Source organism: Heteronotia binoei, chromosome 5 (assembly GCF_032191835.1).
Source record: "Heteronotia binoei isolate CCM8104 ecotype False Entrance Well chromosome 5, APGP_CSIRO_Hbin_v1, whole genome shotgun sequence".
NCBI lineage: Eukaryota > Metazoa > Chordata > Lepidosauria > Squamata > Gekkonidae > Heteronotia > Heteronotia binoei.
Window position 1 is genome coordinate 111,923,720 of NC_083227.1, and position 27,965 is coordinate 111,951,684.

The window sequence follows — 27,965 nt, forward strand, 5'->3', positions numbered from 1 at the left end:
TTGCACAAAAAAACCGTGAGGTAGGTTAAACTTGAAAGTCTACAACTGGTTTCAAATCTCCTTCCCAGCCAACCATCAGCCTACTTTGATCTGCCCCTCTTACTTCAGCTTTCCATCTTCTCTGCCCTCCCTGCAGCCTCTACCTAGGAAAAGGACCAGTTTTTTCTGCCATGAGAGCCAAAGCAGTTGACATCATTCTCCTCCCTCCTTTTCAATTTGCACAACAACACTGTGAGATAGGTTAGGCTGAAAGTATATGACTGGTCTGAAATCATAGTATGGACCAAAACAAGAGGGAAGCGACCTCAGCAGGGTATAATGACACAGGGTCCAGCCTGCAAAGCAGTCATTTTCTCCAGGGGAGCTGATCTCTGCCTTCTCGAGAGCAGTTGTAATTCTAAGTGATCTCCAGCCCTCACCTGGAGAGTGGCAACAATGGTTCCCCAGGAGGAAGTGGCTGGTTTGGAGTGAAAACATATCTGAGGTCCCACCCCTCTTCAAACCCCACCCTTTCCATGGTCCATCCCTCAAATCTCCAGGAATTTCCCAACTTAGAGTTGACAATCCTATCTCCTTCCCAGCAGCAGTAGCAGCCAAAGCAATGTTATTACACAGGTCTAAGGGTTTGGGCTGGGCGTTGATGAGTCAGTCAGGACACCTGTTCAACTATCTGCAGTCTCCATCAACTGATTTAAGATTACTGAACATTTTTTCTTGATATTACACCGGGTTACCACTGTAGTAGACATACTACTTTATTACGTATCTGCGACTGACCAACAAAAAAGGCAGCATCAACATTGTTTAAAGCCTTTTCCTTTTCCTTACAAGGGAATCTAGAAGCCACCTGCTAAACGTTGCTTTTTAGTCTTCGTCGCCCACGAACGAGTAAAGGAAGAGAACAACTCGTATAAAACTGTCGTTGTCTGGGAAACAAACTCATTATTTTTAAACAACAGTGATCGTAGCAGCTCCGAGGCAAGCAGCGTAGCCAGGCGTTCTCTCGCATATACAAATGCTCACGTTGCATGGATCTGCAACTGCAGCGCTTCGCCGGTTGCTCAGCTGGTTCTTGAACCTCGCTGCCTGCACTTCGCGTTGAATACATATCTGAGTACTGCGCAGCTGCTCCAGTGGGGGAGGGGGGGAGGACCGAGCGCCTGCGCACTGCTGCTCTCGGCCTACTCCGAGAGAACAGGCTGCCCATCCTAGACGGGTTAGTGCTGTGCGCAGGCGCGGTCATTAGCTGAGGGTCCTACTGCTTGGTGGTCATGTCGGTGCAGGAGGATCCGGTGCAGCGTGAGATTCACCAGGACTGGGCGAACCGAGAGTACATCGAGGTGATCACCAGCTCTATCAAGAAGATCGCAGACTTCCTCAATTCCTTCGGTAGGGGCCACCGCCCGTCTTGACTTCCCTTCTGCCGGTGATGAGGAGGGCTCTAGTCCTGGTACTCGGGAAGGGGTTTTGTGTGGTCGTCTGGCTGCAAGGATGGAGGGGAGGGGTCGTGTGGGAATGGCTTCTGGCAGTTCATCTCCTTTTCTCGTCTCCTGTCCTTGCAGATATGTCCTGCCGCTCCCGACTGGCCACGCTCAATGAAAAGCTAACAGCTCTGGAGAGGCGGATTGAATATATCGAGGCCCGGGTAAGCCCCTTCTCATCTAGCCCTTTTCTATGGCCGTAAAGAAGCTGTTGGGGGTTCCGATAAGACAGTCGCGCGGACCCCACGGTTCCTATCAGCTTTTCCGCCTCCTGTTTGGTAGCCTTGCACCCCTTTAGGCCGAGCTTCTGCCTACACTAACCCCACCTTTCTTCATCGGGCAAGTCCCACTGGGTGTAGTCCAAGTTGGGTCAGTGGGATATATTGGGCAATGATAAATCTTTTCCGGAAATGGTTGAATGCAAGCTGCTATTGAGGTGCTGCTTGTTCGAATGGTCGTCCAACCCCCCCCCCCCCCCCATGAAGTATATCAATATGGGAAAAGTTTAACAAATGATGAACGTTGTATCTCAGTATCTCTGGAATGCAACAGCTCCCCATGGTAATTAATCAAATCAGTGGTCCATCTGATTTAGCAGCCTGTCTCACACTGTGACCAACAATTTACTCTGGAAGGCCAATGATAGAGCATAGAGGCTGAGGTGTTCCTCTGATGTTGTCTCCTGGCACGGGTATCCAGGGGTTTGCTGTCTCTGAATGTGGAAGTTCCCCTAAGTCATTATAGCTAGTAGCCACAGATACAAACCTATATTCCATGAATCTGTCAAATCCCTTTGTAAAGAGCTGTCTATTCCTGTGGCCATCACTACATCCTGTGGCAGCAAATTCCACATTTTAATTAAGCAGTTGTTGAGTAAAAAGGTACTTCTTTTTGTCTGTCCTGAATCTACCATCCATGAGCTTGTCCATCCTGAATCTACTGTCGATCACCATGCACTCATGTTCTGTTATTTTGGGAAAGGGAGAAAATGTTGTATCTCTTCACTCTCTTGGATCCATGCATTTTATAAACCATGATGACCCCAAAGTCTCTCAGCATCAGCAAATTCAGACCCCATTAGCATGTACTTCAAGTTGGGATTTTTTTAATTCCAGTGTGCATTACCTTACATCCACTCATGCAATTTGTGGCGGTCTTCCTGGAGCTCTTCAGAGTCATCTTCGGTTTTCACCATCCTGAATAATTTTGTGTCATCTACAAGCTTGGTCACTACACTGCTCATTTTTTGCAATTGACTTTGTAATGGCATGGTGGAGACTGGGATTGTGTATCTTGAATGTGCTTCTGACCCAACCCTACCACAGTTTATCTACATAAGATTTTTGTGCATGATTGTTGCATTATTTATGGAGAAAGCAGCTATTGTTGACTCAGCAGCAAATGTATACACATTATCTTGGCTGGCAAAGGAATGGAGCAGTAGAAAAGTCTATGTTCCTCTCAAAACATGCACAGAACATCACAAAAAGGACCGGGGAGAGGGATAATCCCCACTTTCCTGGTTGTCATCTATGGTAGGAGTTTCTTATTGTATGTTTTAAGCTGTTAGCTGCCTTGATGGCCCACATAAGGGCAGAATGGAGGGATATAAGTTTTGCTAACAATAATAATAAATATTAGAGCTCTTTCTCTCTCCCCTCTCCTTTTAGGAAACCACATTTATAGATGAGCAAACTTTTTTTTCTTTTGGCAGGTAACAAAAGGTGAAACACTGACATAGGTGTGCTGGAAGCTGGCAGGGAGCCAACCTTGAAAACCTGATGCTGTCTACAGAGCTGATGATCAGACATCAAGTTTCTTCATTACTTAATATGGATGGGAGTTATGCTTGTTTCTACCCTGTGGGAAACCGCATCCAACATTTGGAGTCTGTGACTTTGTGCTGGTGATTCCAGCTGAAACAGCTAAATTGTACAAGAGCATGTTTAATGTGGTTTTAGAGTTCATGCCCCACATCTTTGCAAAGCCCTCTTGCTTTGCAGCAATAGAATCCATATTGAACCAAAATTCAGTTTCTGGGAACACATTTTTTTTTTAAATTCTGAACAAATCAGGATGTCAAGACTGTGCATACTGGGCAGCTGTAGTAGCAGCTTCAGTATACAAAGTAAGCATCCTGCAGCTGGCTTTCATTGCTGGAAGGTAGTGAATACCTTGCATTGTTGCAATTGCTCGACTGAATAAACATACAGTATGTATTGGGGGTGGGGAAGAGACTATCATGTGCCAAGGAAGGGGTGGCTCTGTTTTCTAAGTATTTTGTATAATCTAATGTAACTTGAGATGTCTTTTTCATTTGTGTTTCCACAATAAAATCACCTCTGCTTAACATTTCTGGTCAGCTTCTGAACTCTGGGATGTATGTGGGGGAAGCTACTTATTTAAGTATTTATACGGTCCCTGGAGGGACCTATATACTACATAAGGAAAACAGGCAGGACCCTCTCTAATGGTATTGGATTCATTGGCTTCTTTCAAGACACAGGCTGTGAGCTAAAGTGGCAAGAGTCCTTTGTGTCTCGTGCTTCTGGCAGTATTCAAGTTTTGTGGAATATTTGTAACAGGACAGTAGTGTTGCTGAACAATTTGCCCCAAATAGGGAGGTCTAGAGTAAGTAGAAATATTAATCCCTCATGTTCTTCAGTGGTCATACAAGACCAAATAATTTAGGGGGGCTAGCAGCTCAACAAAGACTCAGTCTTCTAATGGATATTGCTTCTTTATTATTTATATACAAAATTTATTCCCCATCTTTCAGATCTCATCAGAGCCACTAAATCACCTAACATTAAAACCCACATAATAAAAACACATCTTAAAAACCATGAAAACCAAGCACAAACATTAATCAGACCAAATTAAAATACATGTACAATACAATAAAACAGGTATAAAACAAGGACAGGAAGGAGGGATTGATAAAGGAACACCAGGCAAAAAAAAAGCTTCACCTGCTGACGGAAGATGGTGATGGAAGGGGATAGGCGGGTCTTTCTGGGGAAAAGAGTTTCAGTGCCATGACTAAGATTGCCATATGTCTTATCTCAGAAAACAAGGCCTTTGATTATGATTGTAGCAGTCAAGTTCATAAGGGAGTATTATTATTTATTACCAGCCGTTAAGTTAACTGTTTTAAACTGAAAATAATTCTACCTTGAGAAAACTATAAAAAACTATTTCTGCTTAGCTAGTTTTACTAATGTACAGTAGAAAAGGAGTGGTGGTTTATTTATTTATTTAGTAGGCTTATATTCCGCCGTTTCCCATAAATAGACTCAAAACAAATCACAACATATAAAATAACAGTAAAAACCTATGAATCAAAGTTAAAACACATTAAAATTAAACAGTAAAAACAAAATGTACCACCAGCGGAAAGGGCGCAGCATATCAAGTAACCAGTTATAGGTCCACATTAAATGATAGTACTAACAATAAGATAGCACTGCAGGAGGGCACGTGTCACCATGATGGAATAGGACACCCGCTGCCTCAACCATAGGCCCGGCGGAACAGCTCCATCTTGCAGGCCCTACAAAATGGCAGTAGTTTGGATAGGGCCCGGATCTCCACAGGGAGCTGATTCCACCAGGCAGGGGCCAGGGCTGAAAAGGCCCTGGCCCTGGTTGAGGTGAGTCAGACATCATTAGGGCCAGGGGTGGTCAGGAGGTGTTGTGATCGCAACGACCTCTGGGGCGTATATAGGGAAAGGCGGTCCCTCAGGTGTGTCGGTCCCAGACCACGTAAGGCTTTAAATGTCAGTACCAAAACCTTGAAGCGGATCCGGTACTCAATAGGTAGCCAGTGCAGCTGGCGCAGCACTGGCTGAATGCTTGCCCGTAAAGGCAATGCAGTTAACAGCTGCGCTGCCACATTCTGCACTAGCTGGATCACAGTAGCTAAATCCTGTTTAAAACAATTTATTATACTGTAATATATTGTAATAACACATTATCATTTGTTATTAAAAATTAATACATATACATTACATTTTCTCCATCCCTCCCCCCTTTTGGTGACCCTCGGCGGTGTATTTTATTTAATTTGTTAAAAAGGTAAAATTTTATCTACTAAATCTTACTTCATAGAAAAAACATCAAAAAGAAGAAAAACCATAGGTTATAATTATAATCCATCTTCATAGTAGTCCTTAAGTCATTGACAAAAAGAACAAAAAAGATATATTCCAATAATCTCACTTTTTTACTATAATCCTACAGTAGCTAAATCCTGGGGGGATAGGTAGGGCGCCAGCTGCCTGGCCTGCAGAAAACTGTGGAAGGCAGATTGAAGAACTGCTGCGACCAATGCCTCCATGGTAAGTGAGGCATCCAGTAGCACTCCCAGACTCCTCACCTTCTGAGCCGGTGCAAGAGATGCACCGTCCAGGGTTGGGAGTCGGAGGTCCAACTCTAGTCCCCCACTGTTCAGGTATAGGACCTCTGTCTTGGTTGGATTGGGCTTCAGCCGTCTTTGTTGCAACCATCCAGCCACAGCTTCCAAAGCCCTGGTCAAATGATCCAGAGTAGTGTCTGAATGGCCATCCATCAACAGATAGAGCTTGGTGTCATCCGCATATTGGTGACAGTCCAGCCCAGCCCTAAACCTCGAAATCTGGGTAAGGGGACGCGTATAGATGTTAAACATCATTGGCGAGAGAATAGCTCCTTGCGGTACTCCACACTCAAGTTGGTGGCACAAGGAGATCTGCTCGCCAAGGGCCACCCTTTGTCCCTTATCACACAGAAAGGAGGAAAACCACTGTAAGACAATCGCCTGGACTCCGATGTCAGCAAGGCAGTGGGTCATTAGATTGTAGTTGACTGTGTCAAACACTGCTGAAAGATCTAGCAAGAGCAGCAGCGCTGACCCACCTTGATCCAGATGCCTTCTGAGATCATCTGTGAGGGCAACCAAGACAGTCTCCGTGCCATGCCCAAGGCGGAAGCCAGACTGGAAAGGGTTGAGGATAAATGTGTCCTCCAGGAAAGCTTGAAACTGTTCCACCACCGCTTTCTCAATTACCTTACCCAGAAACAGAAGATTCGAGACTGGGTGATAATTGGCCGGGACTATAGGGTCCAAAGATGGCTTCTTCAAAAGCGGATGTACCACTGCCTCTTTGAGCCTAATTGGGAAAGTCCCTGATGACAGGGACAGATTAATAATATCAACCAGAGGGCTCCAGACTTCAGCACCACCTGCTTTAACAAGGCAGGATGGGCATGGGTCTAGAGGACAAGTGGTAGACTTCATTGCAGCCAAGATCCTGTCCACGTCTTCCAGAAAAAGCTGGCTGAAGTGGTCCAAAGAAGGGCCCAAAGACGGACAGCAGGCTTCCAGTTTATGTACCATATCAACTGTGGCTGGGAGATCCCAGCGGAGACCCAAGACTTTGTTTGCAAAATACGTCGCAAAAGCCTCACAGCCAATATCCGATTCCCTAACCTTTTGGTTGCCTATTAGCACTGTAGTTAATGATCAAATTGTCCTAAACAATTGGGCTGGGTGCAACTTTGCAGATGCAATGGAGGCAGCATAGAATTCCTTCTTAGTGGACTTCACTGCCTTCTCATAGACCTTCATAAACATTCTATAAGAAATCCTTGACTCCTCATCATAAGTGCACCATCACTAGCCGTCTAAGTTGTTGTTTCATCCTCTGCAGTTCCAGGGTATACCATGGGGCCCACTTTGATACAGCAGCGCAGAGGGTGCCGGGGGACAATGTCATCGATGGCATAGTGAGCTGGGAATACCAGTCCTCCACTTGCTCATCTAGCAACCCACCAGGGGGCATCAGGTCCCGCAGAGCTTCCTGAAGCTGCTCAGGGTCCAGTTGGCTCCACAGGCAAGCATAAATTCGCTCGCCACCAAACAGGAGGAGGGCTGCAGGTCCAGTCGGACTTTCAGGGCATAGTGATCTGACCATGGAACTGTATCTACAGCTATCAGATCCGATGTTATCCCAGCCCCAAAAAACAAATCCAGTGTGGTGGTTAAGACTTCTGCATAAAATGCACAAAACTCATTCTTCAGTTCTGCTTTGAGGCAGCTTTTGTTGCTTATCCTAAGTGTAAAGACTGAATTTTAGCACCATAGACTGCATCAGTGGAAAAGGCCTTTAAAATAGCTGTAGAAGAAAGACAATAGTATTTTAGTGGAACCTTATTCTTGGCTTACTAACAGTGGGGTTCAACTGAAGCACTGTTGGTTTGTTACCTAAAACAACAAAATGTTTTGATGTGATTGTTTTGAAAAAGCAGAGACTAGTGTAAACAGTTCATCTCTAGTATTTAATATTATTTTCCATGGCACTACATTAACGCCCATCTAATTATATGGATTTTATCAGGAACTGGAGCTCCCATATAGCCCCTAGTTGTCTGGTTTTTATTTACAAGTTCTTTTCAGTTCTTACAAATGGACATAGTGTACTCAACAGATCAGCATTCTATCTGACTTTAGTTCCCAGTTGGTAGTGAGAAACAAAATAGTCAATAAATAAGGAGCAGTTAATAGGAAGAGAGAAAGGGGGATGGGTCAATCCACAGCGGACAGGAATACATTACTTCCTACAGAAATAAGGGGAAAAGGAAGGGAAAGGTCCCTTGTGCAAGTACCAGTCGTTTCCAACTCTGGGGTGACATGAAATTTCACAACGTTTTCACAGCAGACTTTTTACAGGGTGGTTTGCCATTACTTTCCCCAGTAATTTACACTTTCCCCACAGCAAGCTGGGTACTCATTTTACCGAACCTCAGAAGGATGGAAGGCTGAGTCAATCTTGAGCCGGCTACCTAAAAACCCAGCATCCGCTGGGGATCGAACTCAGGTCGTGAGCAGAGCTTAGGACTGCAATACTGGAGCTTTACACTCTGCGCCACGGGGCTCTTAAACAGAAATAAAGTTCTACCCAAATTGTTTCAGGAGTAGTTACCTATGAAGCTGCAACTCTCTTCATATTTTTGTTGTGCTCAGGGGGAGTTTATGCAAATGCATAATGCCTGAGGATCCCTTTTTCCTGGCATGCTGTGCACAAGCATTCTTTCTACCCACTGTTCAACAGCAGGAGAGAGACTTCTCATGGTCCTAGGGGATGATCTTAATAGTTTTATCCTGTGATGCCAAGGCAGCAGAGGAAAGATGGAAAGGGGCTAATGAATTCCAGTCATGGAAACTGGTTATAAAAAATAAGCAAGCAGAAGGAGTAGATATCCTGCTGCATCTCTTTTTCTGTCACCAATTTAAAACCCCAGTAAAGAGGGACAAGACAAGTGCTATTAGGCTTGGATACAACGAGGATTCTCAATCAGGAAAATGCTGAATGTGAGAGTTAAACTCCTCAGCTCTTTGGCTATGATTCATACCCCTTCATGGCTTTTTTTAGAGTTGGCAACTTCCAGGTGGAGCTTGGAATCTCAACCAATCTCTAGACTACAAAAAGGATCAGTCCCTCTGGAGAAAATGGCTGTTTTGTTGGATGGACAATGTGGCATTATATCCTGCTGCACTCCCCAAATCCAGCTACTTTTAGGGGGCTAAATTATATGCCTGGAGTTAACAAGATCGCAGTTTCATGTGTAGTTAAGGGTTAGCCATAGCTTGGAATTAAAGGGTGCCATGGAAAGGAGTAGGTCCATGTAGATTTGCTATGGACAGTATGCCCCTTCCAAGAATCTCCCTCTCTCCTTCCCTCCATCACTGGAGCAGGCAGGAGCTTTAACTAGCTACCACCACCAGGCCCGTAGTAATGGAGGGCTAAGGGTTGCCAAGTCCAATTCAAGAAATATTTGGGGACTTTGAGGGTGGAGCCAGGACACATTAGGGTGAAGCCAGGATCAAGGTTGCAACAAACATAATTGAACTCCAAAGGTAGTTCTGGCCATCACATTTAAAGGGACTGCACACCTTTTAAATGCCTTCCCTCCATTGGAAATAATGGATAAGGGCACCTTCTTTTGGGGTTCATAGAATTGAGCCCCCTAGTCCAATCCTTTTAAAAATTGGAGGGTGTTTTGAGGAGAGGAATCAGATGCCATGCTGCAAATTTGGTACCTCTATCTCAAAAAACAGCTTCCCCAGAGCTCCAAATACCTGCAGATCAATTCTCCATTATACCTTATGGGAATCGGTCTCCATAGGGAATAATGGAGTACCCAGCAGACATTTCCCTCCCCTCCCCCTGCTTTCCGGTGACCCTGAAGTGGGAAGAGGGGCTCCAAACCAGGAGATCCCCTGTCCCTACCTAGAGCTTGGCAACCCTAGGAGGGCCTGTGGGGGCAATGTCCCTGACTTCCAGGTGGGGGGCCCTGACCTACAGGGGGACCTCCAAGGCACAGCCTACTTTTTAATTTTAATTTTGCCATGGCTGAGCCGGTGAAGCAGCAGCAGCTGGAGCTGAGAGAGCTGAGCAGAGCACTGTACTGCAGCAGCAAAAGCAGCAGGCGGAGAGGAGGAGACGGAGGAAGTCACATGGAATGGGCCAGGGTGGGAGGGATAGATGGAGCTTCTGGTTGCAAAGTGCTGGAGTGGGGGAGAGGGAGGTGGAAGGAAACCCCCTGCTTTCATGCAAGGTGCAATCCATTCTTGACTCCAAAGTTATACGGTTGGCTGCCTTGACTTGGCCACTTTCAGAGCCTCCAGCTTTTGCCCCTTCCCAGAAAGTTTCTGGGAAGCAGCAAACACTGCAGTGGATGGGAAAGGGTGTCCTCTGACTTTTACAATCCTGGCTACAGCCCTGGCCACCACTCTGTTTCTAGGGTTTTACTAGAAAGGGGCCAGGGCACTTTCCCTGTCTCAAGACAACTCCCTTTTCAGTCAGGGGTGCCCTGATATTTGACTAAATATGAGGCGTGAAGGACTCAAACAGTGTGAATGAGAAACAGTTTATTAAACAAATATTATAACAATTTAGTAAACAGAAGTTATTAAAGTGAGGCAGAACACAAAGACACTACAATTGTACAGGGCAAACCTCACAAGATCTGCTGGACCTGGACAATAGGTCACATCTGTGAGGCAGAATCTGCCATCTAAGTCTGTCTAATATTAGATTTTATATATTTTAAACTGGTCTTTTATTGGGGGTTTTTAAGAGCCCCATGGCGCAGAGTGGTAAAGCTGCAGTACTGCAGTTGGAGCCCTCTGCTCACGACCTGAGTTCGATTCCAGTGGAAGCTGGTTCAGATAGCTGGCTCGAGGTTGACTCAGCCTTCCATCCTTCTGAGATGGGTAAAATGAGTACCCAGCTTGCTGGGGGGGGGGAAGTGTAATGACCGGGAAGAAGAAGAAGAAGAAGATATTGGATTTATATCCCGCCCTCCACTCCAAAGAGTCTCAGAGCGGCTCACAATCTCCTTTACCTTCTTCCCCCACAACAGACACCCTGTGAGGTGGGTGGGGCTGGAGAGGGCTCTCACAGCAGCTGCCCTTTCAAGGACAACCTCTGCCAGAGCTATGGCTGACCCAAGGCCATTCCAGCAGGTGCAAGTGGAGGAGTGGGGAATCAAACCCGGTTCTCCCAGATAAGAGTCCGCACACTTAACCACTACACCAAACTGGATCTACACCAAACTGGGAAAGGCAACAGTAAACCACCCCGTAAAAGATCTGCTGTGAAAACGTGAAAGCAGCATCACCCCAGAGTCGGAAACGACTGGTGCTTGCACAGGGGACCTTTCCTTTTCCTTTATTGTTTTTACTGTTGACTGTTTTTGTGATGTAACCCACCCTGAGCCTGTTCTACGGGAAGGGCGGGCTAAAAAAAAAATAGCTGATGAGGTCTATACTGGTGCTTAGACAGAATGAGAAAATTTCTGTACTTTTTTTTTTTTGAATGGACATTGTTACTGTAATCTGAAAACAAAAGGGTATTTTGGCTGCCAGAAGTGATATATCTCTTGCTTGATCCAGATGGGCAGCTGTGTTGGTCTCTAAAGCAACAGAACAAAGTTGGAGCCCAGGAGCACCTTTAAGACCAACGAAGCTTCCACATGCATGCATGCTTCATCAGGCAATGAAATGGGTTACAATCAATGAGCAGTGTAACATATAGCTGGTGGGTAGGTTAAGCATGCAAAATTGTACAAAGTTAGAATCCAATAGGAAAAATGTTGGTCTCTTCCCTCTCGGGTATTGCTAGAGCTGGGGATTTGGCAGATTGTTATTGGCAGAATGGTTAAGGTTTAAAGCCAAGTTTGACAGTTTTCTCATCAGCAAATCCTTCTCTGAATTTCAACATCCCCCCCTTACAATATGTTTCTAGCTCTCCTGGTTGTAGCCAGAGAATAACAAAAAAGCAGGGGGGAGGGTCTTAGAGGGAAGTTTGAATGCTGAGTTCCTTTTTGCCTGCCCTTCTGTCCCTTGCCCCTTTCCGCCGCAAATTCTGTCAAATATTGAGCGAAAGCTCAAACACTGTTAGGCTACATTAAGCAAAGGAGTTTTGCCTAAATTATCACCAGTGTAGAGTTTTGAAAACACATTTAACAGGGTTCACTTCACAGCTGCACGACCAGACACGCACAGTTTTATTAGGGAAAAGGCTGATCGTGCATTGCTCTGTTCTACGTTGGAGGTATTTTCCCCACTTAACTCCTTCCTTTTGGTGTTTAGGGCGGGTAGGAGCTTATTCCTTTGAAGAGTAATCCTAAATACCAGGAAGTAAACCGAGTTGACTATAGTGGGACTTCTTTTTGAGTAGGATTGCGCAGCGAAATTAACCTGAGCCTCAACAAAGTACTTTCGGCTGCTGGGGCAAAGACACGCCCCTGGGAAAATGAGAAGAGGGGCGAGGAGCTACACAGTCCGTCGTGTGCCTGAGTCCCCCTCCCAATTCCTCTTCTCACCACGTCGTACTACTTTCACTTTCACTATTAGCTGCTGCAGCTCTTCCTTTCGCGATTGGTTTCAGCAAAGTAAGAAAGGCTTTTGTTCCCCATCGCCCTTTCTCTTGGGCTAGTTTGGCAGAGACACGGAGCTCTTTAAAGGTAAGTGGGACGCCCTGCGGCGCTGTTTTTGTGAGCCCGGAAATGGAAACGGCTTCCACTGGCATGCCACTGGGTCACTCCTGATGTTACTTCCGACCTAGACAGCATGAACAGCTGGAACGGGAAGCTGCAGGCCGGAGGTTCTAGGTGGTAGAGAGGACAGCCAGCCGGGTTTTGCTGTTGCTTTAAATGATATTGAGGGAGGAGAGGGATTATTTCTTCCAAAAATGTGTCTGTTGCCTCTCTAAAGAACTGCCAGAAGCGACTTAAAAAGGTAAAGGTAGTCAGTCGCCTGTGCAAGCACCTGTCGTTTCCTACTCTGGGGCGACGTTGCTTTCACAATGTTTTCACAGCAGACTTTTTACGGGGTGGTTTGCCATTGCCTTCCCCAGTCATCTACACTTTCCCCCCAGCAAGCTGGGTACTCATTTTACCGACCTTGGAAGGATGGGAGGCTGAGTCAATCTGGAGCCAGCTACCTGAACCCAGCTTCCACCGAGATCGAACTCAGGTCATGAGCAGAGCTTGGACTGCAGTACTGCAGCTTTACCACTCTGCGCCACAGAACGCTAAGAAGCACCTTACAAAGCAGAATATGATAAAACCATAAAGCACAAATATTGTTAAAAACCAACAAACTGTTTTAAACCCAGCCATTAAATGCATTTACTCAGGCATTTTGTGAGGGAAGCATTAAAGGGCCCTCAGATCATGATAATGCCAAGAGCAAAACATCTCTATGGGTGGAGTGGGAGCTTCTTTTTGTCTTAGAAAAATACAGGCACTTTTTATTAATTGGAGTTGTATCTGTGCAGTTTTCTGGGGCTGGGCTGACATTCATATTCCAAGGATGCAGGTGCTGGACCTAAAAAAAACAAAAAAACCCTCACACAATGGACAGGATATGTCATTTCTTCTGGCATTCAAAATGGCTATCTTGCTTGCAGTGTGGCTACAATGGCATCTGGAGGAGCAACGGTACAGGACCTCCTGCTAGATGCCCTGGAAGACCTTGGTCAGGAAGAGTTTGAGAAACTGAAATTCAAGCTGCGTACCGCTGCCATTCCTGGAGGCAAGAACATTCCACTTGGACGGCTGGAGAAAGCAAAACGGGAGGAGCTGGTGGAACTAATGGTTGAGTTCTATGAGGACAATGCTGTTGCCCTGATTGTGACCATATTTGAGGACATCGGTCTCAAGTACAATGCCTCAAAACTCACTGAGGGTATGGATGTGCACATGTGATAGGCCATATAATTGTATGTAAATTCAGTCTTGCTAGACATGATTCATTCCATGGCTCTGCTCACCCTCTTACCACATTTCTTCCATTCCTCCCCCCCCACCCTGATTATTGCTCTGTGCACCCCAGGTGTGCTTAACTGAGCACTGGTTAGTAATTGGCTGAATGCACAGGTGGCTGATATTTCATTCCCTCTCTAAGTAACAGAGTAGTAATAATTGACCTTTCCTTGCTATCATTCCAGAGCCTGGTGGCATTCAGCCATGCATCTGATTCTTTCCTCTCTTTGCCTTCCAGTAAAGCTAGCTTTATCACCAGAGCTGTAAGCCATAATACATAACTGCATTGAGCTACACCACCTTAATAACGTAGGATGGACTTTGGCTCCAGGTTATACTTTATATATAGCCTTTCACTGTTGCAAAGCCAACTGTAATGCAGAGCTGCAGCAAAGGGTTTGGAATTCTTGATCAGTATCAATATGACTAATTTTCAACATGGCCCCATCTGTGGATATTTAAATTCAGAGTTTGGAGCCATGAACAGTCAAGACAGATCCTTCTACAAACTTGAAAAAAGCTCCAGGTTTGCATTAAAATCTAAAAACAAAACAAAAAACACTGGCGAGTTACCTACTCCAAATAATAGAGGTAGCTCCCGTATCTACAAGGAATTAATTCCTTTTCAGTGGCAGTTGTAGGGGTTGCTAAGAAAGCAAAACAGTGTTGTCAGGCTTGGTTCATGTCAGTAGAAGGCAGGGGGATGGTACAGGACACTTTCCAGGGTTATTTTGGCATTTGAGGGAGGACTTCTTGCAGCTAGTCTGGGCAGCAGCCACCTGTTGACTTGTTATCACATTACTTGTATGACTTACCCAGGACTGACAATTTGGAACTGTTGAACAGACATCACCCCACAAAAGCCAATGTTGTATAGTGGTTAGCATTTTAGACTAGGATCTAGGAGACTCAGACCTGGATCTCCACTCTAACCTGGATGGTTACTGGGTGACCGTGGGCCAGTCACATATTCTCAACCTAATCTACCTCACAGGGTTGTTGTAAGTAAAATGGAGGAGAGGACAATGATGTGAGCAGATTTTGGTCCCCATTGTGGAGAAAGGTAGGGTATAAATGAAGTAAATAATACATATAGTTGGAGATGGGTGGTAGGTGGAAAGATTAGTTGGTAGGTAGGTGGAAAGGAGACAAGGAAGCAGGTAAAGGTAAGGATATAGGCATTGCCAGGAAGAGAGAAAAATAGGGGGAGACAGAGAAAAGTGAAGCGCCCCTTGCAAGTCCTTGGCAGGTTCCCCCCACTGCACAACTGGGCCCAGTGGTCAGCAACAAGCACCTGAGCCCATTCTGGCAACCAGCTCTACACAACCTATCTGTAGTTCTCCTGGGCAGAGCCTGTCAAGGGGAGGAAAATCTGAAGACCTAAGTTGGAAATGATGAGAGGCTTTCAGAAAGGAAAGGGGAAGTATTGGGGGAGGGGAAATGAGATCCCCCCCACAAGTCCTTGCTGGTCCTCTGCTTGATATTCAAATGGACATTAGACCAAGGATTTTCGTTTGACAATACAAGAATGCCTAACATATTATTTCATTTCTTTTTCAGTGGTTGGAAAGCAAGTTCAAGGTATGTGAACACTTAATTGCCATTGAAAAGTTTTAGTTATAATGACCTGGATATGCAAAAAATGGTAACATTTAAATCTTATGGAGCTTCCATTATGTTAGGGAAGCACAATGGTGTGGCTGCACAACTTCATCATGACATTCCTCATCCCCTAGAACAGCACTGTGTGGCCCATAGTGAGGACTTGGGGACAGGGGTTGCCTGCAAGCATGGATCCTTTATGGGAGATATAGAAACATTTCTCAGAGTGGTATATACCATATTCAGCAGGTCTGCTGTTAACACAGGCAGCATTCTGGGAAGTTGCTGAAGTCCTTGAGTGTGAAATAGTGGCTTTCAAGCCATTAAATAAAGTTAGATGGCTATCTCAGCACTCTGCATTGCAGGCAGTGATTAGAAACATTGAGGCTTTTGTCTCTTATTATAAAGATCAGGTGGGAAAACACAAAGATCCAATCTAAAATATTGCTCGAAGAAATTGATGAACCCACTGTTTCTTGTTGCATTACATGTGGCTGATGAGGTTATAGGTCAACTGGCTGAACTTAGTAAGATGCTGCAAAAAGTTAATCTTACCGCTCTTGAGGCTTTTCACTTTGGGCCAAGATAAGTAAGCTCCATGCCCACTACTTTAGTGACAGTGTTCATTGGAGTGATGAGGTTCATAAACAAATGGAGAGCAATAACAATGACATAGACCTAGCAGTCATTGAGGTTTGGGGAACAAGTGTGTGTGTGTACCTAGAGAGTGCAGATTTCCTGATAATGAATAGAAGGAATCGTGAGTTTTTGAGATGGCAGCCTTTGCTTCTACTACCACATCTGATTTGAATTTTGGTTTGAAAGTTTTGCTCTCTTGCCTAAATATTCAGCTTATTTTTTCCCCTTTCTGAGAGTAATGAGGAAACGATTAAGATGGCAGTAGACCAGTACTAGGACTTAAGATTTATTGTAGCAGAGAAAGTCAAATGTGGCTCGATGATATAGTCCATGTTGCTTTCCATGAGGAACACTTCTGGTTTTTTTAAACAATTTATTAATAACATATGGTAACAATATCTAATTATATCATTACTATCCCTAACCCATATGATATTTTTCTAATCCCCCCTCCCTCCTTTACTAGACTTCCACCGATGTTATATACTTAAGTTCACTTATAAAGGTACCCTTAACCCACCAAGGTTCAATTTCTCCCTTTTCTTAAATTCATTGTTAAAAAATTGCCCAATGTCCTTTCAAATTCCACTCTTTTTCTATATAGCCTCTAAATTTCTTCCATTCCCTTTTAAACACTTCCAAATCATAGTCTCTTAAAGTTCTTGTTGGTTTATCCATCTCACTCCATGAGGAACACTTCTGTGACATTGCAATTCTTCTGGATGTCTCCTTTCTCTCCCCCTCTTTTAAAGGAGTGTGTGTGTGTGCATGCACACATGTGTGCCTGGAAGTCATGGTGACTTCTGATGACCCCTACTGGGGCTAGGACATTTTTCAGAGAGATAAGTTATATTGCCTGCCTCTGTGTCCCAACTCTGGTTTTCCTTGGAGGTCTCTCTTCCAAATACTTGCCAGGGTTGGCCCTCATAAGCTTTCAAGATCTGATGAAGAAGATGACTACATTGGATTTATATTCCACCCTCCACTCAGAGTCTCAGAGCAGCTCACAATCTCCTTTATCTTCCTCCACCACAACAGACACCCTGTGAGGTGGGTGGGGCTGAGAGGACTCTCACAGCAGCTGCCCTTTCAAGGACAACCTCTGCCAGAGCTATGGCTGACCCAAGGCCATTCCAGCAGGTGCAAGTGGAGGAGTGGGGAATCAAACCCGGTTCTCCCAGATAAGAGTCCACGCACTTAGCCACTACACCAAACTGGCTCCAGATCCAAACTGGCTTGCCTGATCCATGTCAGGGCTATTCTAATCTCCTTTCAGTGGGGAAATCCAATGTCCAAGTTGCTGCTTGCCAAGTTGTTCCTTGCCTATCTAATAATAATATGTGGAGTCCTGATGTGCATTTATTTCCCACCTATTTAGTGTTTGTTCAACATCCACATCTTTGATTTAGAAAGTGTGCTCTGATGGTCCTTTGTGACAAGACTTCTCCTGTGTTTCACCATCTCTGAGGCCTCCCGTGGTAGCAGTTGCTTTTTATTTGTCCCTTTCTTCTGAAAAATATGCTATTATCAAATATGGAACTATCAAAGTGGTGGATGTCCTGGGTAGTTTGTCGGCTGTACCTCTAACATTCCTTTATAAGTTTCTCCTCAAAATTATTATATCAGCTGTACAAGGAGTCTGTCTGGCCCCTGGGGTTCAGCCATTTTTAAAGCTTCTTAAAGCTCCATCATCAATTCTTCTTTGTCCAGAAGACTTTGTCCAGAAATTAACTATTTTCCAGGAGGATTCCTTTAGAGAACTACTATTATAAAACCTATGAAGTTTTGAGGGGGGGGGGGGCTTGTCAGATGAATAGAGAGTTCTAAAAATGCACTAATGTGTCCACTAAATGGCTGTATATTGTATTGTTATTACTTTAATAATCCTGCAAACCCTATTAATCCCCCCCAATGCTGCTTTGAAACTTCTCCATGCTGTCATATTACATTCTCAGCACTCTGAGTTAAGCCAGGCTATTTAACAATGGCCGTATCAACTACTTTTCAGTCAAGGTTCATGGCAAATAATTTAGTTAGACTGCAATTCTGGTCTCTTGTCTCCTTTTCCTTTTTAAAAAACTGGTATGTACACTTGGTCTGACCATTTGATGTTGATCTTTCACAACAGGGTGCTTAATTCTCCATGACTGTGTACATTGATGTCTGCAAATAGATTCTAGGTTTCTATCTCCTCTATGGAGAGAATTTTTGGTGTTTTATCCAGAATTTTCCACTACATGTAGAGTTTGATACAACTTTAGTTAACTGAACAACATTCTTAAGAAGATGGCTTTAAATTTGGTATTTTTCAGTCTACTATCTGGTTTACTGGTGTAAATTAAATTATCATATGGCATTGTGTGTGAATAGCCCGGAGATCCTGAAGGATTTATTGACTGCCTGAAGCTGTAGCTCTTTTTTGGTACTACTAGGTGGTGAGCTATACTTAATTTGTAGGCTGAGAGGGCTGTGATTTGTCCAAGGTCACCCAGTTAGCTTTAAGTGGGGAAGTGAGGGATTGAACTCGGTTCTCCAGACTAGAGTCCACTGCTCTTAATCACTGCACCAAGCTGGCTCCTGCTTTATTAGTGTGATGTCTGAAAGAGGAAAAACATTTTAACATTGAATTCCAAAAATTAAATTATGGGGGAAGTCATATCACTGAAAGGGGAGGGTGAAGTCACAAGAAGGGGAGGGATGTGTTTTGACCTCTGGCCTGGAAGGGATGTCATAGGAAGTGAAGGGTTGGATGTCTAGACCTTTGACCCAAAGAGACATTGTAGGAAGTTACATCAACATTGCATCATATTACCTCTCCCTGGGCAAAGCTCCCAAGTCTTGCACTACTCATGGTCCGTTTCAAGATTACAGCAGTTATATTCGGCTCAGGATGTGAGCTGCTCTGCTCCATAGGGGAAAAAAGGGGAGAACAATGGCTACTATGTATCACAAATGATGGATCTCTTCTTTTTGACTTGAACTAGGTTACAAAAGGAAGTATGCTGAGACTGTGATGGAAAACTACCAACTGATAGAGGACAGGAATAGTTTGCTTGGTGAGAGCAGCCCTTTAAATGCACGATACATAGACCTGCTTATTATCAGGGATCATCGGCCTCAGAAGCAGAGGGAGCATGAGCTAGCTGCTACTGGCAGGAGGCACATGGAGATCCTGGAAGAAAACACTTCTGATTATTCATCAACTGCCATTGAAAACCTTTTTGAACCTGATGAATCTGGAGTAACCCCAAGAACAGTAGTGCTTCAGGGACCTGCAGGGATTGGCAAATCAATGACTGTGCAAAAGATCATACTGGACTGGGCTGTCGGGGAGCTCTATCAGGGCCTCTTTGACTACGTATTCTGCATTCACTGCCGAGAACTGAGCCTAACTGAAGAAGCCAAAAGTCTGGCTGATGTTATTATAGAACAGTGTCAGGACATGTATGCCCCAGTGAAAGAGATCTTAGCCTTCCCTGAAAAACTGCTTTTCATCATTGATGGCTTTGATGAGCTTTCTTTCTCATTACAGCCTGAAGATGATCATTGCTGTGCCAAGCCTTCTTCAAAGATGTCCATGGAAGGTATTCTGAGCAACCTGCTGAGGAAGAAGCTGCTGCCTAAATCCTATCTGTTAATTACAACGAGGCCTGGTGCTGCAGAGAGACTGCAAGGATATGTGAAGTTTCCCAGATTCGCTGAGATCCTAGGATTCTCTGAAAAGGGTCGCCGTGAATATTTTTTCAAATTCTTTAAAGATGAGGGGAAAGCTAACACAGCACTGCAATTCATTGAAAATACTACTGCAGTGTCTACCATCTGCTTTATCCCCATGGTATGTTGCATCATCTGTTCTGTCATTAAAGTGGAACTGGAAACTGAGGATGAGATTGCAAACACATTGGACACTACAACCAATGTCTTTGTGCAGTTTTCTCACATTCTCCTTAAACATGATTCCCAAAAAAGAAAGAAGTCCCTTTTGGATGAGTTCAGGAATCTTTGTTCCTTGGCACGAGCAGGCATTTTAGAACAGAAAATCCTTTTTGAAGAAGAAGACCTCAAAGAACATAATTTGACTATGTCTGATCTTAAGGACCTGTTTCTTGACAGAAGAACATTCCACAGGGGAATTGGCCGCCACAGCCTCTACAGTTTTCTTCACCTCTGCTTTCAAGAGTTTTTTGCTGCCATGTTTTATATCCTGCCAGGTGAGAAAATGAGAGCCCCAGATGATAATGAGACAGACCTGAAGAAACTCTTAGATGTATGTGAAAAGCCAGGCAATGAGCATCTGACATTAACTGTACGCTTCCTATTTGGCCTGAGTAGTGAAAAGGCACAAGCCTTCCTTGAAGAAGCCATGCAGTGTAAGATGTCTGACCTTGCCAAGCCTCTCTTATTACAGAGAGCAGCAGAAGTGGCTGCTGAGGATCCTCCTCGAGAAGGTTATCGCCTGCTGAATTTTTTCCACTGTCTGTTTGAGAGCCAGAAAGTAGAATTTGCAAGGCATGTGATGCATCGTTTCCAGACTATTAACATCTCTTTCAAGATGCTCTCAGTATTGGACTGCCGGGTTCTGGCATTCTGCTTGCAGCACAGTACAATCCAAGATCACTCTATTGATCTAACCTTTTGCAGACTGAAGTCTCATCACATGAAAGCTCTGGCCCCAGGAATAAAAAATTGTGCAGTTATAGAGTAAGTGACTCTGTCCTGTAGGCATGAATGAAAGATTTATGAAATGTGTGCAGAAGGACTATGTCATAACATAAACATTTTTATTGCCACAACTTCCCTTTTCATTGATGTTTGTTACCGCATTAAACCCAGGCATGTCAACATAGGACATTGTGGTTTAAGGGGCTGAGCTGTTAGGAACCTTCCCCTTCCTAGGGACAGGATTTATTCATTTAGGAATTCACGCCCCCCCTTTTTTTCTCCCTTACTGAAGATCCAGAGTTGCTTACAAAATACCAAAATACAATTTGAACAAACAGTATAATACACAACATACTGGATTATTAAGGGTCATGGGTGACATGGCACAGGCTAAGAGCTAGGAGTCCTGTGGCTCTTGCCTATCAGCTCATGCTAAAAGGCTCATAGCTTTGGCCAATCCCAGGCTTTAATACCAGCAAACATGAGTGGAAACAAGCTTATTCTAGATCAGGGGTGTCAAACGTGTGGCCTGAAGGCCAGAGGAGGCTGCTGAAGGGCTCCTAACAGGCCCATGAGCAACTGACTGTCATCTGCTTCCTTTTCTCTCTCTCGTTTCCTTCTGCTTGCTTACAGCTTGCTTTGCCAGGCTTGCTCAGTCACACAAGAGCTACAGAGCAAAGCCTCTATTTTCTCCATTTGCTGACCAGCACATAAAGCAGCTTATGTACAAAAGTTCACAATGCCCAGCTGTTTCATGTTTTCCTCTGGTTCTCTGGGTCTTAGGCTCAAAGCATTGACCATGAGATTTCTGTAATGAATGCCAGCAAATCAAAAGCAGCTTTGCAACTTACAGATACACACCTAAACAACACCTGAATAGCATACTGAAGATAGCTACAGCACAGACATTGTCTCCAGCTTTTGATGCACTAATTCAGAGCAAGAGGTGTCAGTTATCAGAAACTGTTAAATAAAATATTGCAAGAATGCTAATCTTTTAAGCATATATTTTTAAAGTTTTTTTTAAAAAAATCTTTAATTGTGTTTGTCCTTTATAAAGTTTATATCTCTGCTATCAGGCATTACATTTTATGAAACACATGGCCTGGCCCAACAAGGTCTCATTATTGTCTAGGGCTGCCAAGTTCCCGGGCCAGGTGGGGGTTCCCCTGCCTGGGAGGTTCCCAACCTGCATTGACTCACAGTGATGTCATCGTGCCGGCGACATTGTGCACTGGCTGTTCTAGGAGCTTTCGAGAAAACTCTATGGTTTTTCTGGATGCTCTAGCAATTTGGGAGGGAAAACTCTATGGTATTGCACCATAGAGTTTTCCCTCCCAAATTGCTAGAGCATCTGGGAAAACCATAGAGTTTTCCCAGAAGCTCTTAGAGCAGCTGGCGCGCAACATTGCCAGCGTGATGATTATGTATTTTCAAGCTTTTTAATAACCATTTTGAATAGAAACTTATTCTTCTTAAAAAGAAGTGAGCAATGACTCACAGAAGCTCATAACCCGTCAACCGTTAGACTTTAAGATACTACTGGACTCTTGCTGTCTTTAAAAAGAAAACATGAGGTTGTCTGAGATTCCTCATGGAATGGCAGGACCCTAGCCATGTAGAACACAAGTTCATATAATTGTGTGGGGTTTTGAATGCAACTCTAAGCGGTTTTCTTTTTCTCTCCCTGCCTTCACAGATTTGGAAGCAACAGACTTGGAAACTCAGGAGTGAATGTTCTCTGCACCATTCTGAAGGAATTTGATTGTAATGTGAATACTCTGAGGTGAGTAGCATAGGAGCAGAGGTGCTGGGACTACATGTGCAGTCTTCCCAGTCTTCATGGACAGCTTTGTCCTGCTCCAGTGGGCTTGCGGGGCATCCAGGAGCAATGAGCATGAATTGGAGGGGCTAGCATCAAGAGGGAAACCAGTGTAGGCAGTGGTCAGCAGGAAGCAGTAGCTGGGTGCGGGTGCTGGTGCTGAGAGCAGGTGGCAGGATGTTTAGGGAGCAGCAAAGACAAGTTCAGTGAGAATAGGATAATCAGAACCAGGATCAGCTCCAAGGCAGGATACAGTTTACCTTAATGTTCAGCTGAGGTGCAGGCCTTGGTAAAAGCTCAGGCATTTCCCTTCAGTGGAGTGGGGGAACCAAGCTTTGGCTTGCAGCTTTGTCTATGGTAGGGTTGCCAGTCCCCAATTGGGGGCAGGGGATCCCCTGGTCTGGAGGCCCTCCTCCTGCTTCAGGGTTATCAGTTGGGGGGGAGGGAAATGTCAGCTGGGCACTCCGTTATACCCTATGGAGACTGATTCCCATAGGCTATAATGGAAAATTGATCTATGGGTATCTGAGGCTCTGGGGGGGGGCTGTTATTTGACGTAGATGCACCAAATTTTCAACATAGCATCTGGTGCCTCTCCTCAAAACACCTCCCAAACTGCAAAAAGATTGGACCAGGGGGTCCAATTCTACGAACTCTTAAACAAGGCACCCCTATCCCCAAGTATTTCCAGTGGAGGGAAGGCATATTAAAAGAACACAGTCCCTTTAAATGTAATGGCCAGAACTCCCTCAGTCATGCTTGTCACAACCTTGCTCCTGGCTCCACCCCAAAAGTCCCTAAATATTTTTTTAGCTGGACCTGGCAACCCTAGCCCATGGGCATCACTTAGTCTCTTGATATGCCTTCTGGAATTTATAGTAGAGATTCATTAAGGATCATGAATTGATCATGCTGATTCATCAGGGGGAAGTTCAGGCTGCCTAGTCAGCTAGTTGGAGTCCTCACTCGCTATTTTTTCTTCCCCCACTGAGTCCATGGGTTATTCTTACTTTGGGAATTTAGAATATGTTGATCCTCTGGACCTGTATTGGTAAGAGCCTTTGACTTCTTACTTGTGGGTGAAGTTATGATAATATGTAGCTGGGAAGGGCCACTTTTCTATAGAGAGAGTCCCACTTCACTTACCTCCAAAGTTCCTGGTGAAAATAATCCAGTGCGGAGTATGTGCAGCACTTTTTGCCATTGCTGATACTGACCATAGTCCTAACCCATAACAGAAAGGAACACAGTGTCTCTGTGTCACAGTGTCTCTCTTTCTGGTCACATACCAGAAAGAGGCTTCTCAGTAGCCTGTTGTGTTGAAAGTGATTGTCAATTACATGACAGTTTTCTGAAGATATTGATAGGAATAATGCCACCAGTCCACATTTGTCACTTATATGCAAGTTCTGCTCACGACCTGAGTTTGATCCCGGCAGAAGCTGGGTTCAGGTAGCTGGCTCATGGTTGACTCAGCCTTCCATCCTTCTGAGGTCGGTAAAATGAGTACCCAGCTTGCTGGGGGTTAAAGTGTAAATGACTGAGGAAGGCAATGGCAAACCACCCTGTAAAAAAGTTGACATGAAAACGTTGTGAAAGCAATATCACCCCTGAGTCAGAAATGACTGGTGCTTACACAGTGGATTACCTTTACCTTTTAATGGAGCAATCAATACCCAATGTGGGATTGGTCTCTGTCTGTGATAACAAGTTGTGAACCTTTTTATACGGTCAGAGCACAGTGGGCCCGAGAAACAAAGTCATGTAATACAAGAAACCAGGGCCTTCTTTTAGCAGGAATTCACCATAATGCAGTTCCTGCTGGCTTGTTGTCAGGGGCTGTGGCCTAATATGCAAATTAGTTCCTGCTGGACCTTTTCTACAACAAAAGCCCTGCATGAAACATATCCCAAGGGCTGGGAGCAGATTCTACAGAAGAGCTCTCTACTGTCATTTGATTGTTTTGCCACATAGGCTTTGAGGAAAAGGTGGAAGTGCTTAGACCCAGTTCATGACTTGTTTCTTTTTTTGTCATTGATAGTCTTGATGAGAACTACCTCACAGATGCCTGTGCCCAAGAACTTTGTGCTACTCTGAGCACTAGCAAAACACTTGTCAGTCTAAACCTTAATGATAACTCCTTCTCAGAGGCAACTGTGCCGTTCATCGTACACCTCTTGAAGACTTGCACAAGCCTGTCTATTTTATAGTGAGTATTGGAAAAAATGAGAATGGAAATGTACCTTGCCTTAAAGAAAAGGGAGAGTATCATTCTACTGCAGTGGCTCATGCAACTAAAAAGATTAGGGGACTGGATACTGTGTGTGTGTTGAGGTTGAGGTTGGCATGACAGTGCACTGATATTGGCACTTTTCCCTCCAGGAACTCATTTTTATCTCCCTATTTTCTCCCCTCCCCCCTTCTAGTTTGAATGAAAATGGATTTGGCAACAAAGGAAGGAAACGCCTGAAACAGCATGTGAAAAAAATTGAATCCGAACGTCCATTTTGGTTGTGGCTGTGATGCATTTACTTTTGTCTACTCAAAAGAAACCCTGGAACTCAAAGTCATTATACTGTTAGGATCTGATGGAGTTGTTCATGCTTTGCAAAAGGGAGCTGTTCAGTAGCAAAATATGGACATTCCTAAAAGCAGAGATGGCTGAAAGCCTAAGCAAGAGCTCACTGGGTGACCTTGGGCCAGCCACTCTCAGATTAACTTACTTCACACAGGGTTGTTGTTGTTGGGAGGACAAAATGGAAGAGAGGGGAAGAATGGTGTTGCAAACTGATTTGCACACACCCACCCCGGGGTGGGGGGGTGGGAAGCAGGCTATCCATATGTATGTATGTAGGGGTTCTATTCTTATTGTTGGAACTACATAACCAGAAAGACATACTTTAGAATTCTATGCTGAGATTCTCAATGAAGCTTGTACATCTAGCATTATTAATTTTAATAGTTTTGAATTTTTAATTTTATTATAGGTGTATAGATCATTGTAACAATACAATAACAATCATCTGAACTAGCCTTAATTCACCCCTTCTGTTGCTCATTGAAACAATGAAGATAACATGCCCACTTTGTTACAGTTGTTAAAATCAGTCAATAAAACACAAAATGCATCTCTATATGAAAAAAATTGTAAAATTTCAAAGTAATTATATAAAAGCACGCAACCGACTAAAAGAATTAAAATCACTGGGCATGCTCCTATCAAATTTATGTATTTAAGGGAGCAATTTGAAGCAGGTCTGCACAGAAGTGAATCCCATGTTATTCAATGGGACTTAGTTCCAGGGAAATGTCTTTAGGGTTGAAGCATTTGTCACTTTGATACAGCAGAGGAATTAAGCATATACTTCAAGTGCTTAACTTTAGCTGGGGTCTTTTTATCCTTATCTGTAAAAGGAAGCTCCTCTCCACCTTAAAGAAAGGTTTGCATTGCCTCCAGAACACAGCAAGTCCTTGATGGGTTACACGGGGAAGAAATTCATAGCCTTAGAACTATCACTGAGAATGCCTCTCAATGTGCCTTTGATATTCTTGTCTTGGCACAGAGATGATGCTTCCCTAGAAAATCTAATTTTTCTGAAAGTGTCAAATAAAAAATGATTTTTAAGCAGAAGCAGATTTGACAATTTGTGTATTTATCCAAGAACTCTGGTTCCCAGAAACTGTTAAGTGATGATCGAAATTAAAAACAAATATCTATTACATAAGAAAGGGACCAGATGGGATTATGGAATGTGATGAATATGTTCAGGGGACTAGGAAGACACAGAAACAGCTTGAGAAGATGGTTTTGATTACATGACTAGGCAACCAAAATATAAATTCTCATTTTGGTTTTAATTTATAGCCTTAAGAAATCAATTTCTGGTGTCCAATAACATTCCATAGATGGATTGGCCATACTTTTATGCTAGTGAGTTAGGGAAGCAAATTACTAGGTTTCTGTGGGCCACCTAATATAACGAAATCTCTGTTCAACAGTAGAGCACATCTGTGCATATCTAAGTTCCCAGGTTTAAACCCTAGCCATCTCTAAAGGAACTCAGGAAGAAAAGGTTTAGCCCTGTCTTGAAGAGAACAGCAAAGGAATTTTTTTTTTATAAGTGACAAATTTATTGAAATTCAAACAAAAAATACAAACAAAAATCAAAAACACAACCAAGAGAAAGGAAAACTACAAAATACACATAAGTACCAAACCCACCCACCACCTACCACCACATATAAAAGGAGCTTTGAGAGCATATAGAAATATCACATCTAATGTCTCGTATCAAGTCCCATACTTTTCGCCCATATATACACTGGTTCCCAAGTTTTTATACATTCTTGCCAGTTTCCGTCTCTCAACATTATGGTCAAAACATCCATTTCGGCAGACTCCAATAGTTTAAGTAAAAATTCTTCCTTATCTGGAATTTGGGGGGATTTCCAATATTTTGCAAAAAGTATTCTGGCAGTTGTGATCATATACATCAACACTTTTTTCTCCCCCCAAGCTAAATTTTCTCTACATACACTCAGCAGATAGAGTTCAGGAGAGTGTTTCAACCTTTTCTTTAAAACCTTTTGAATCCATATATTTATTTGTATCCAAAATTTCCTAGCAAGCTCACACTTCCACCAAATATGGTAGAGTGTCCCTTTAACCTTTTTACATTTCCAACACTTGTCATTATAAGTTGGATTCATTCTGGCTAATCTCGCGGGAGTAAGGTACCATCTGTACACCATTTTATATAAGTTTTCTTTGAAAACAGTCGATTTGGTCAATTTGATATTATATTTCCAAATTTTTTCCCATTCTTCCAATTCAATAGAGTAGCCAAAGTCTTGCAGCCATCTTATCCAGCACTCTTTAACCGTTTCCGTTTGCATTTCCATCTCTAATAGCCAGCTGTAAATTTTGGAGATAAGTTTTTTGGGCTCATATATCATGGTATCAAATTCATTTACTTTGGCATCTTTAGGAAAGCCCACACTTTTATCAGATTGGTACATTGACTTATCTCCAAGTCAATGAACAGCAAAGAAAATTAAAGAATGTCAGGCCATTTCATAAGCTTTCCTTCAGTTGATTCACACATCAGTAATGCTACACTTTCACCTTAGCTTATACAATTTGTTCTAAGTTCTGATGACTTCATATCAAGATGTACATCAGAGGCAGCATTTGATGACTTAAATGTCTGAAAAAACAAAATAAGCTTTGGAATTGATTTTGTTCAGTCAGAGGAAAAAAATAAAGGTAAACTTGAAGACAAAACAAAGTACAGAAGTCCTGGAGGTTGTAAGAATAAAGTTGGTGTGTTGTGAAATACAAAAGGCTAATTTTCCTTGTGATGATTTCCCTGTGGTAAGTAGTCAGTTTGACTTCTCTGTTTTTTAAGACTGCAAATGTGGATTTACACACATGTTCTAAAAAGAGCT

The 27,965-nt window shown here is 43.6% G+C and overlaps 2 protein-coding genes across 4 annotated transcripts; both read left to right on the plus strand.

Annotated features, from left to right (window-relative positions):
• The first annotated feature begins 1,135 nt into the window (after positions 1–1,135).
• Positions 1,136–3,831, plus strand: BRK1 (BRICK1 subunit of SCAR/WAVE actin nucleating complex). 2 transcript variants are annotated; one of them, XM_060240082.1, is made up of 3 exons: positions 1,136–1,389; positions 1,563–1,645; positions 3,196–3,831. In XM_060240082.1, exons 1-3 carry the CDS (start codon positions 1,272–1,274, stop codon positions 3,220–3,222), a joined length of 228 nt encoding a protein of 75 aa, XP_060096065.1. In that variant the 5' UTR covers positions 1,136–1,271; the 3' UTR covers positions 3,223–3,831. The 2 variants fall into 2 exon arrangements, with proteins under 2 accessions (XP_060096065.1, XP_060096064.1); XM_060240081.1 differs by having other exon boundaries at positions 1,186–1,389; positions 1,563–3,831.
• An 8,192-nt stretch (positions 3,832–12,023) lies between these two features.
• Positions 12,024–26,148, plus strand: LOC132572722 (NACHT, LRR and PYD domains-containing protein 3-like). Of its 2 annotated transcripts, none has more exons than XM_060240084.1 (7): positions 12,024–12,078; positions 13,438–13,715; positions 15,353–15,373; positions 19,018–20,734; positions 22,395–22,481; positions 24,559–24,726; positions 24,944–26,148. In XM_060240084.1, exons 2-7 carry the CDS (start codon positions 13,448–13,450, stop codon positions 25,038–25,040), a joined length of 2,358 nt encoding a protein of 785 aa, XP_060096067.1. In that variant the 5' UTR covers positions 12,024–12,078; positions 13,438–13,447; the 3' UTR covers positions 25,041–26,148. The 2 variants fall into 2 exon arrangements, with proteins under 2 accessions (XP_060096067.1, XP_060096066.1); XM_060240083.1 differs by lacking the exon at positions 12,024–12,078 and adding an exon at positions 12,515–12,637.
• Positions 26,149–27,965: the final 1,817 nt, after the last annotated feature.

What these genes read in the sequence shown, in the direction of transcription:
- BRK1 (XM_060240081.1), top strand. Translation starts at nt 1,272, where the DNA reads ATGTCGGTGCAGGAGGATCCGGTGCAGCGTGAGATTCACCAGGACTGG. An exon ending in AGACTTCCTCAATTCCTTCG is followed by an intron (nt 1,390 to 1,562) that starts GTAGGGGCCACC and finishes CTGTCCTTGCAG; the next exon opens with ATATGTCCTGCCGCTCCCGA.
- LOC132572722 (XM_060240083.1), top strand. Translation starts at nt 12,597, where the DNA reads ATGAACAGCTGGAACGGGAAGCTGCAGGCCGGAGGTTCTAG. An exon ending in CTGCAGGCCGGAGGTTCTAG is followed by an intron (nt 12,638 to 13,437) that starts GTGGTAGAGAGG and finishes TCTTGCTTGCAG; the next exon opens with TGTGGCTACAATGGCATCTG. An exon ending in TGCCTCAAAACTCACTGAGG is followed by an intron (nt 13,716 to 15,352) that starts GTATGGATGTGC and finishes TTTCTTTTTCAG; the next exon opens with TGGTTGGAAAGCAAGTTCAA.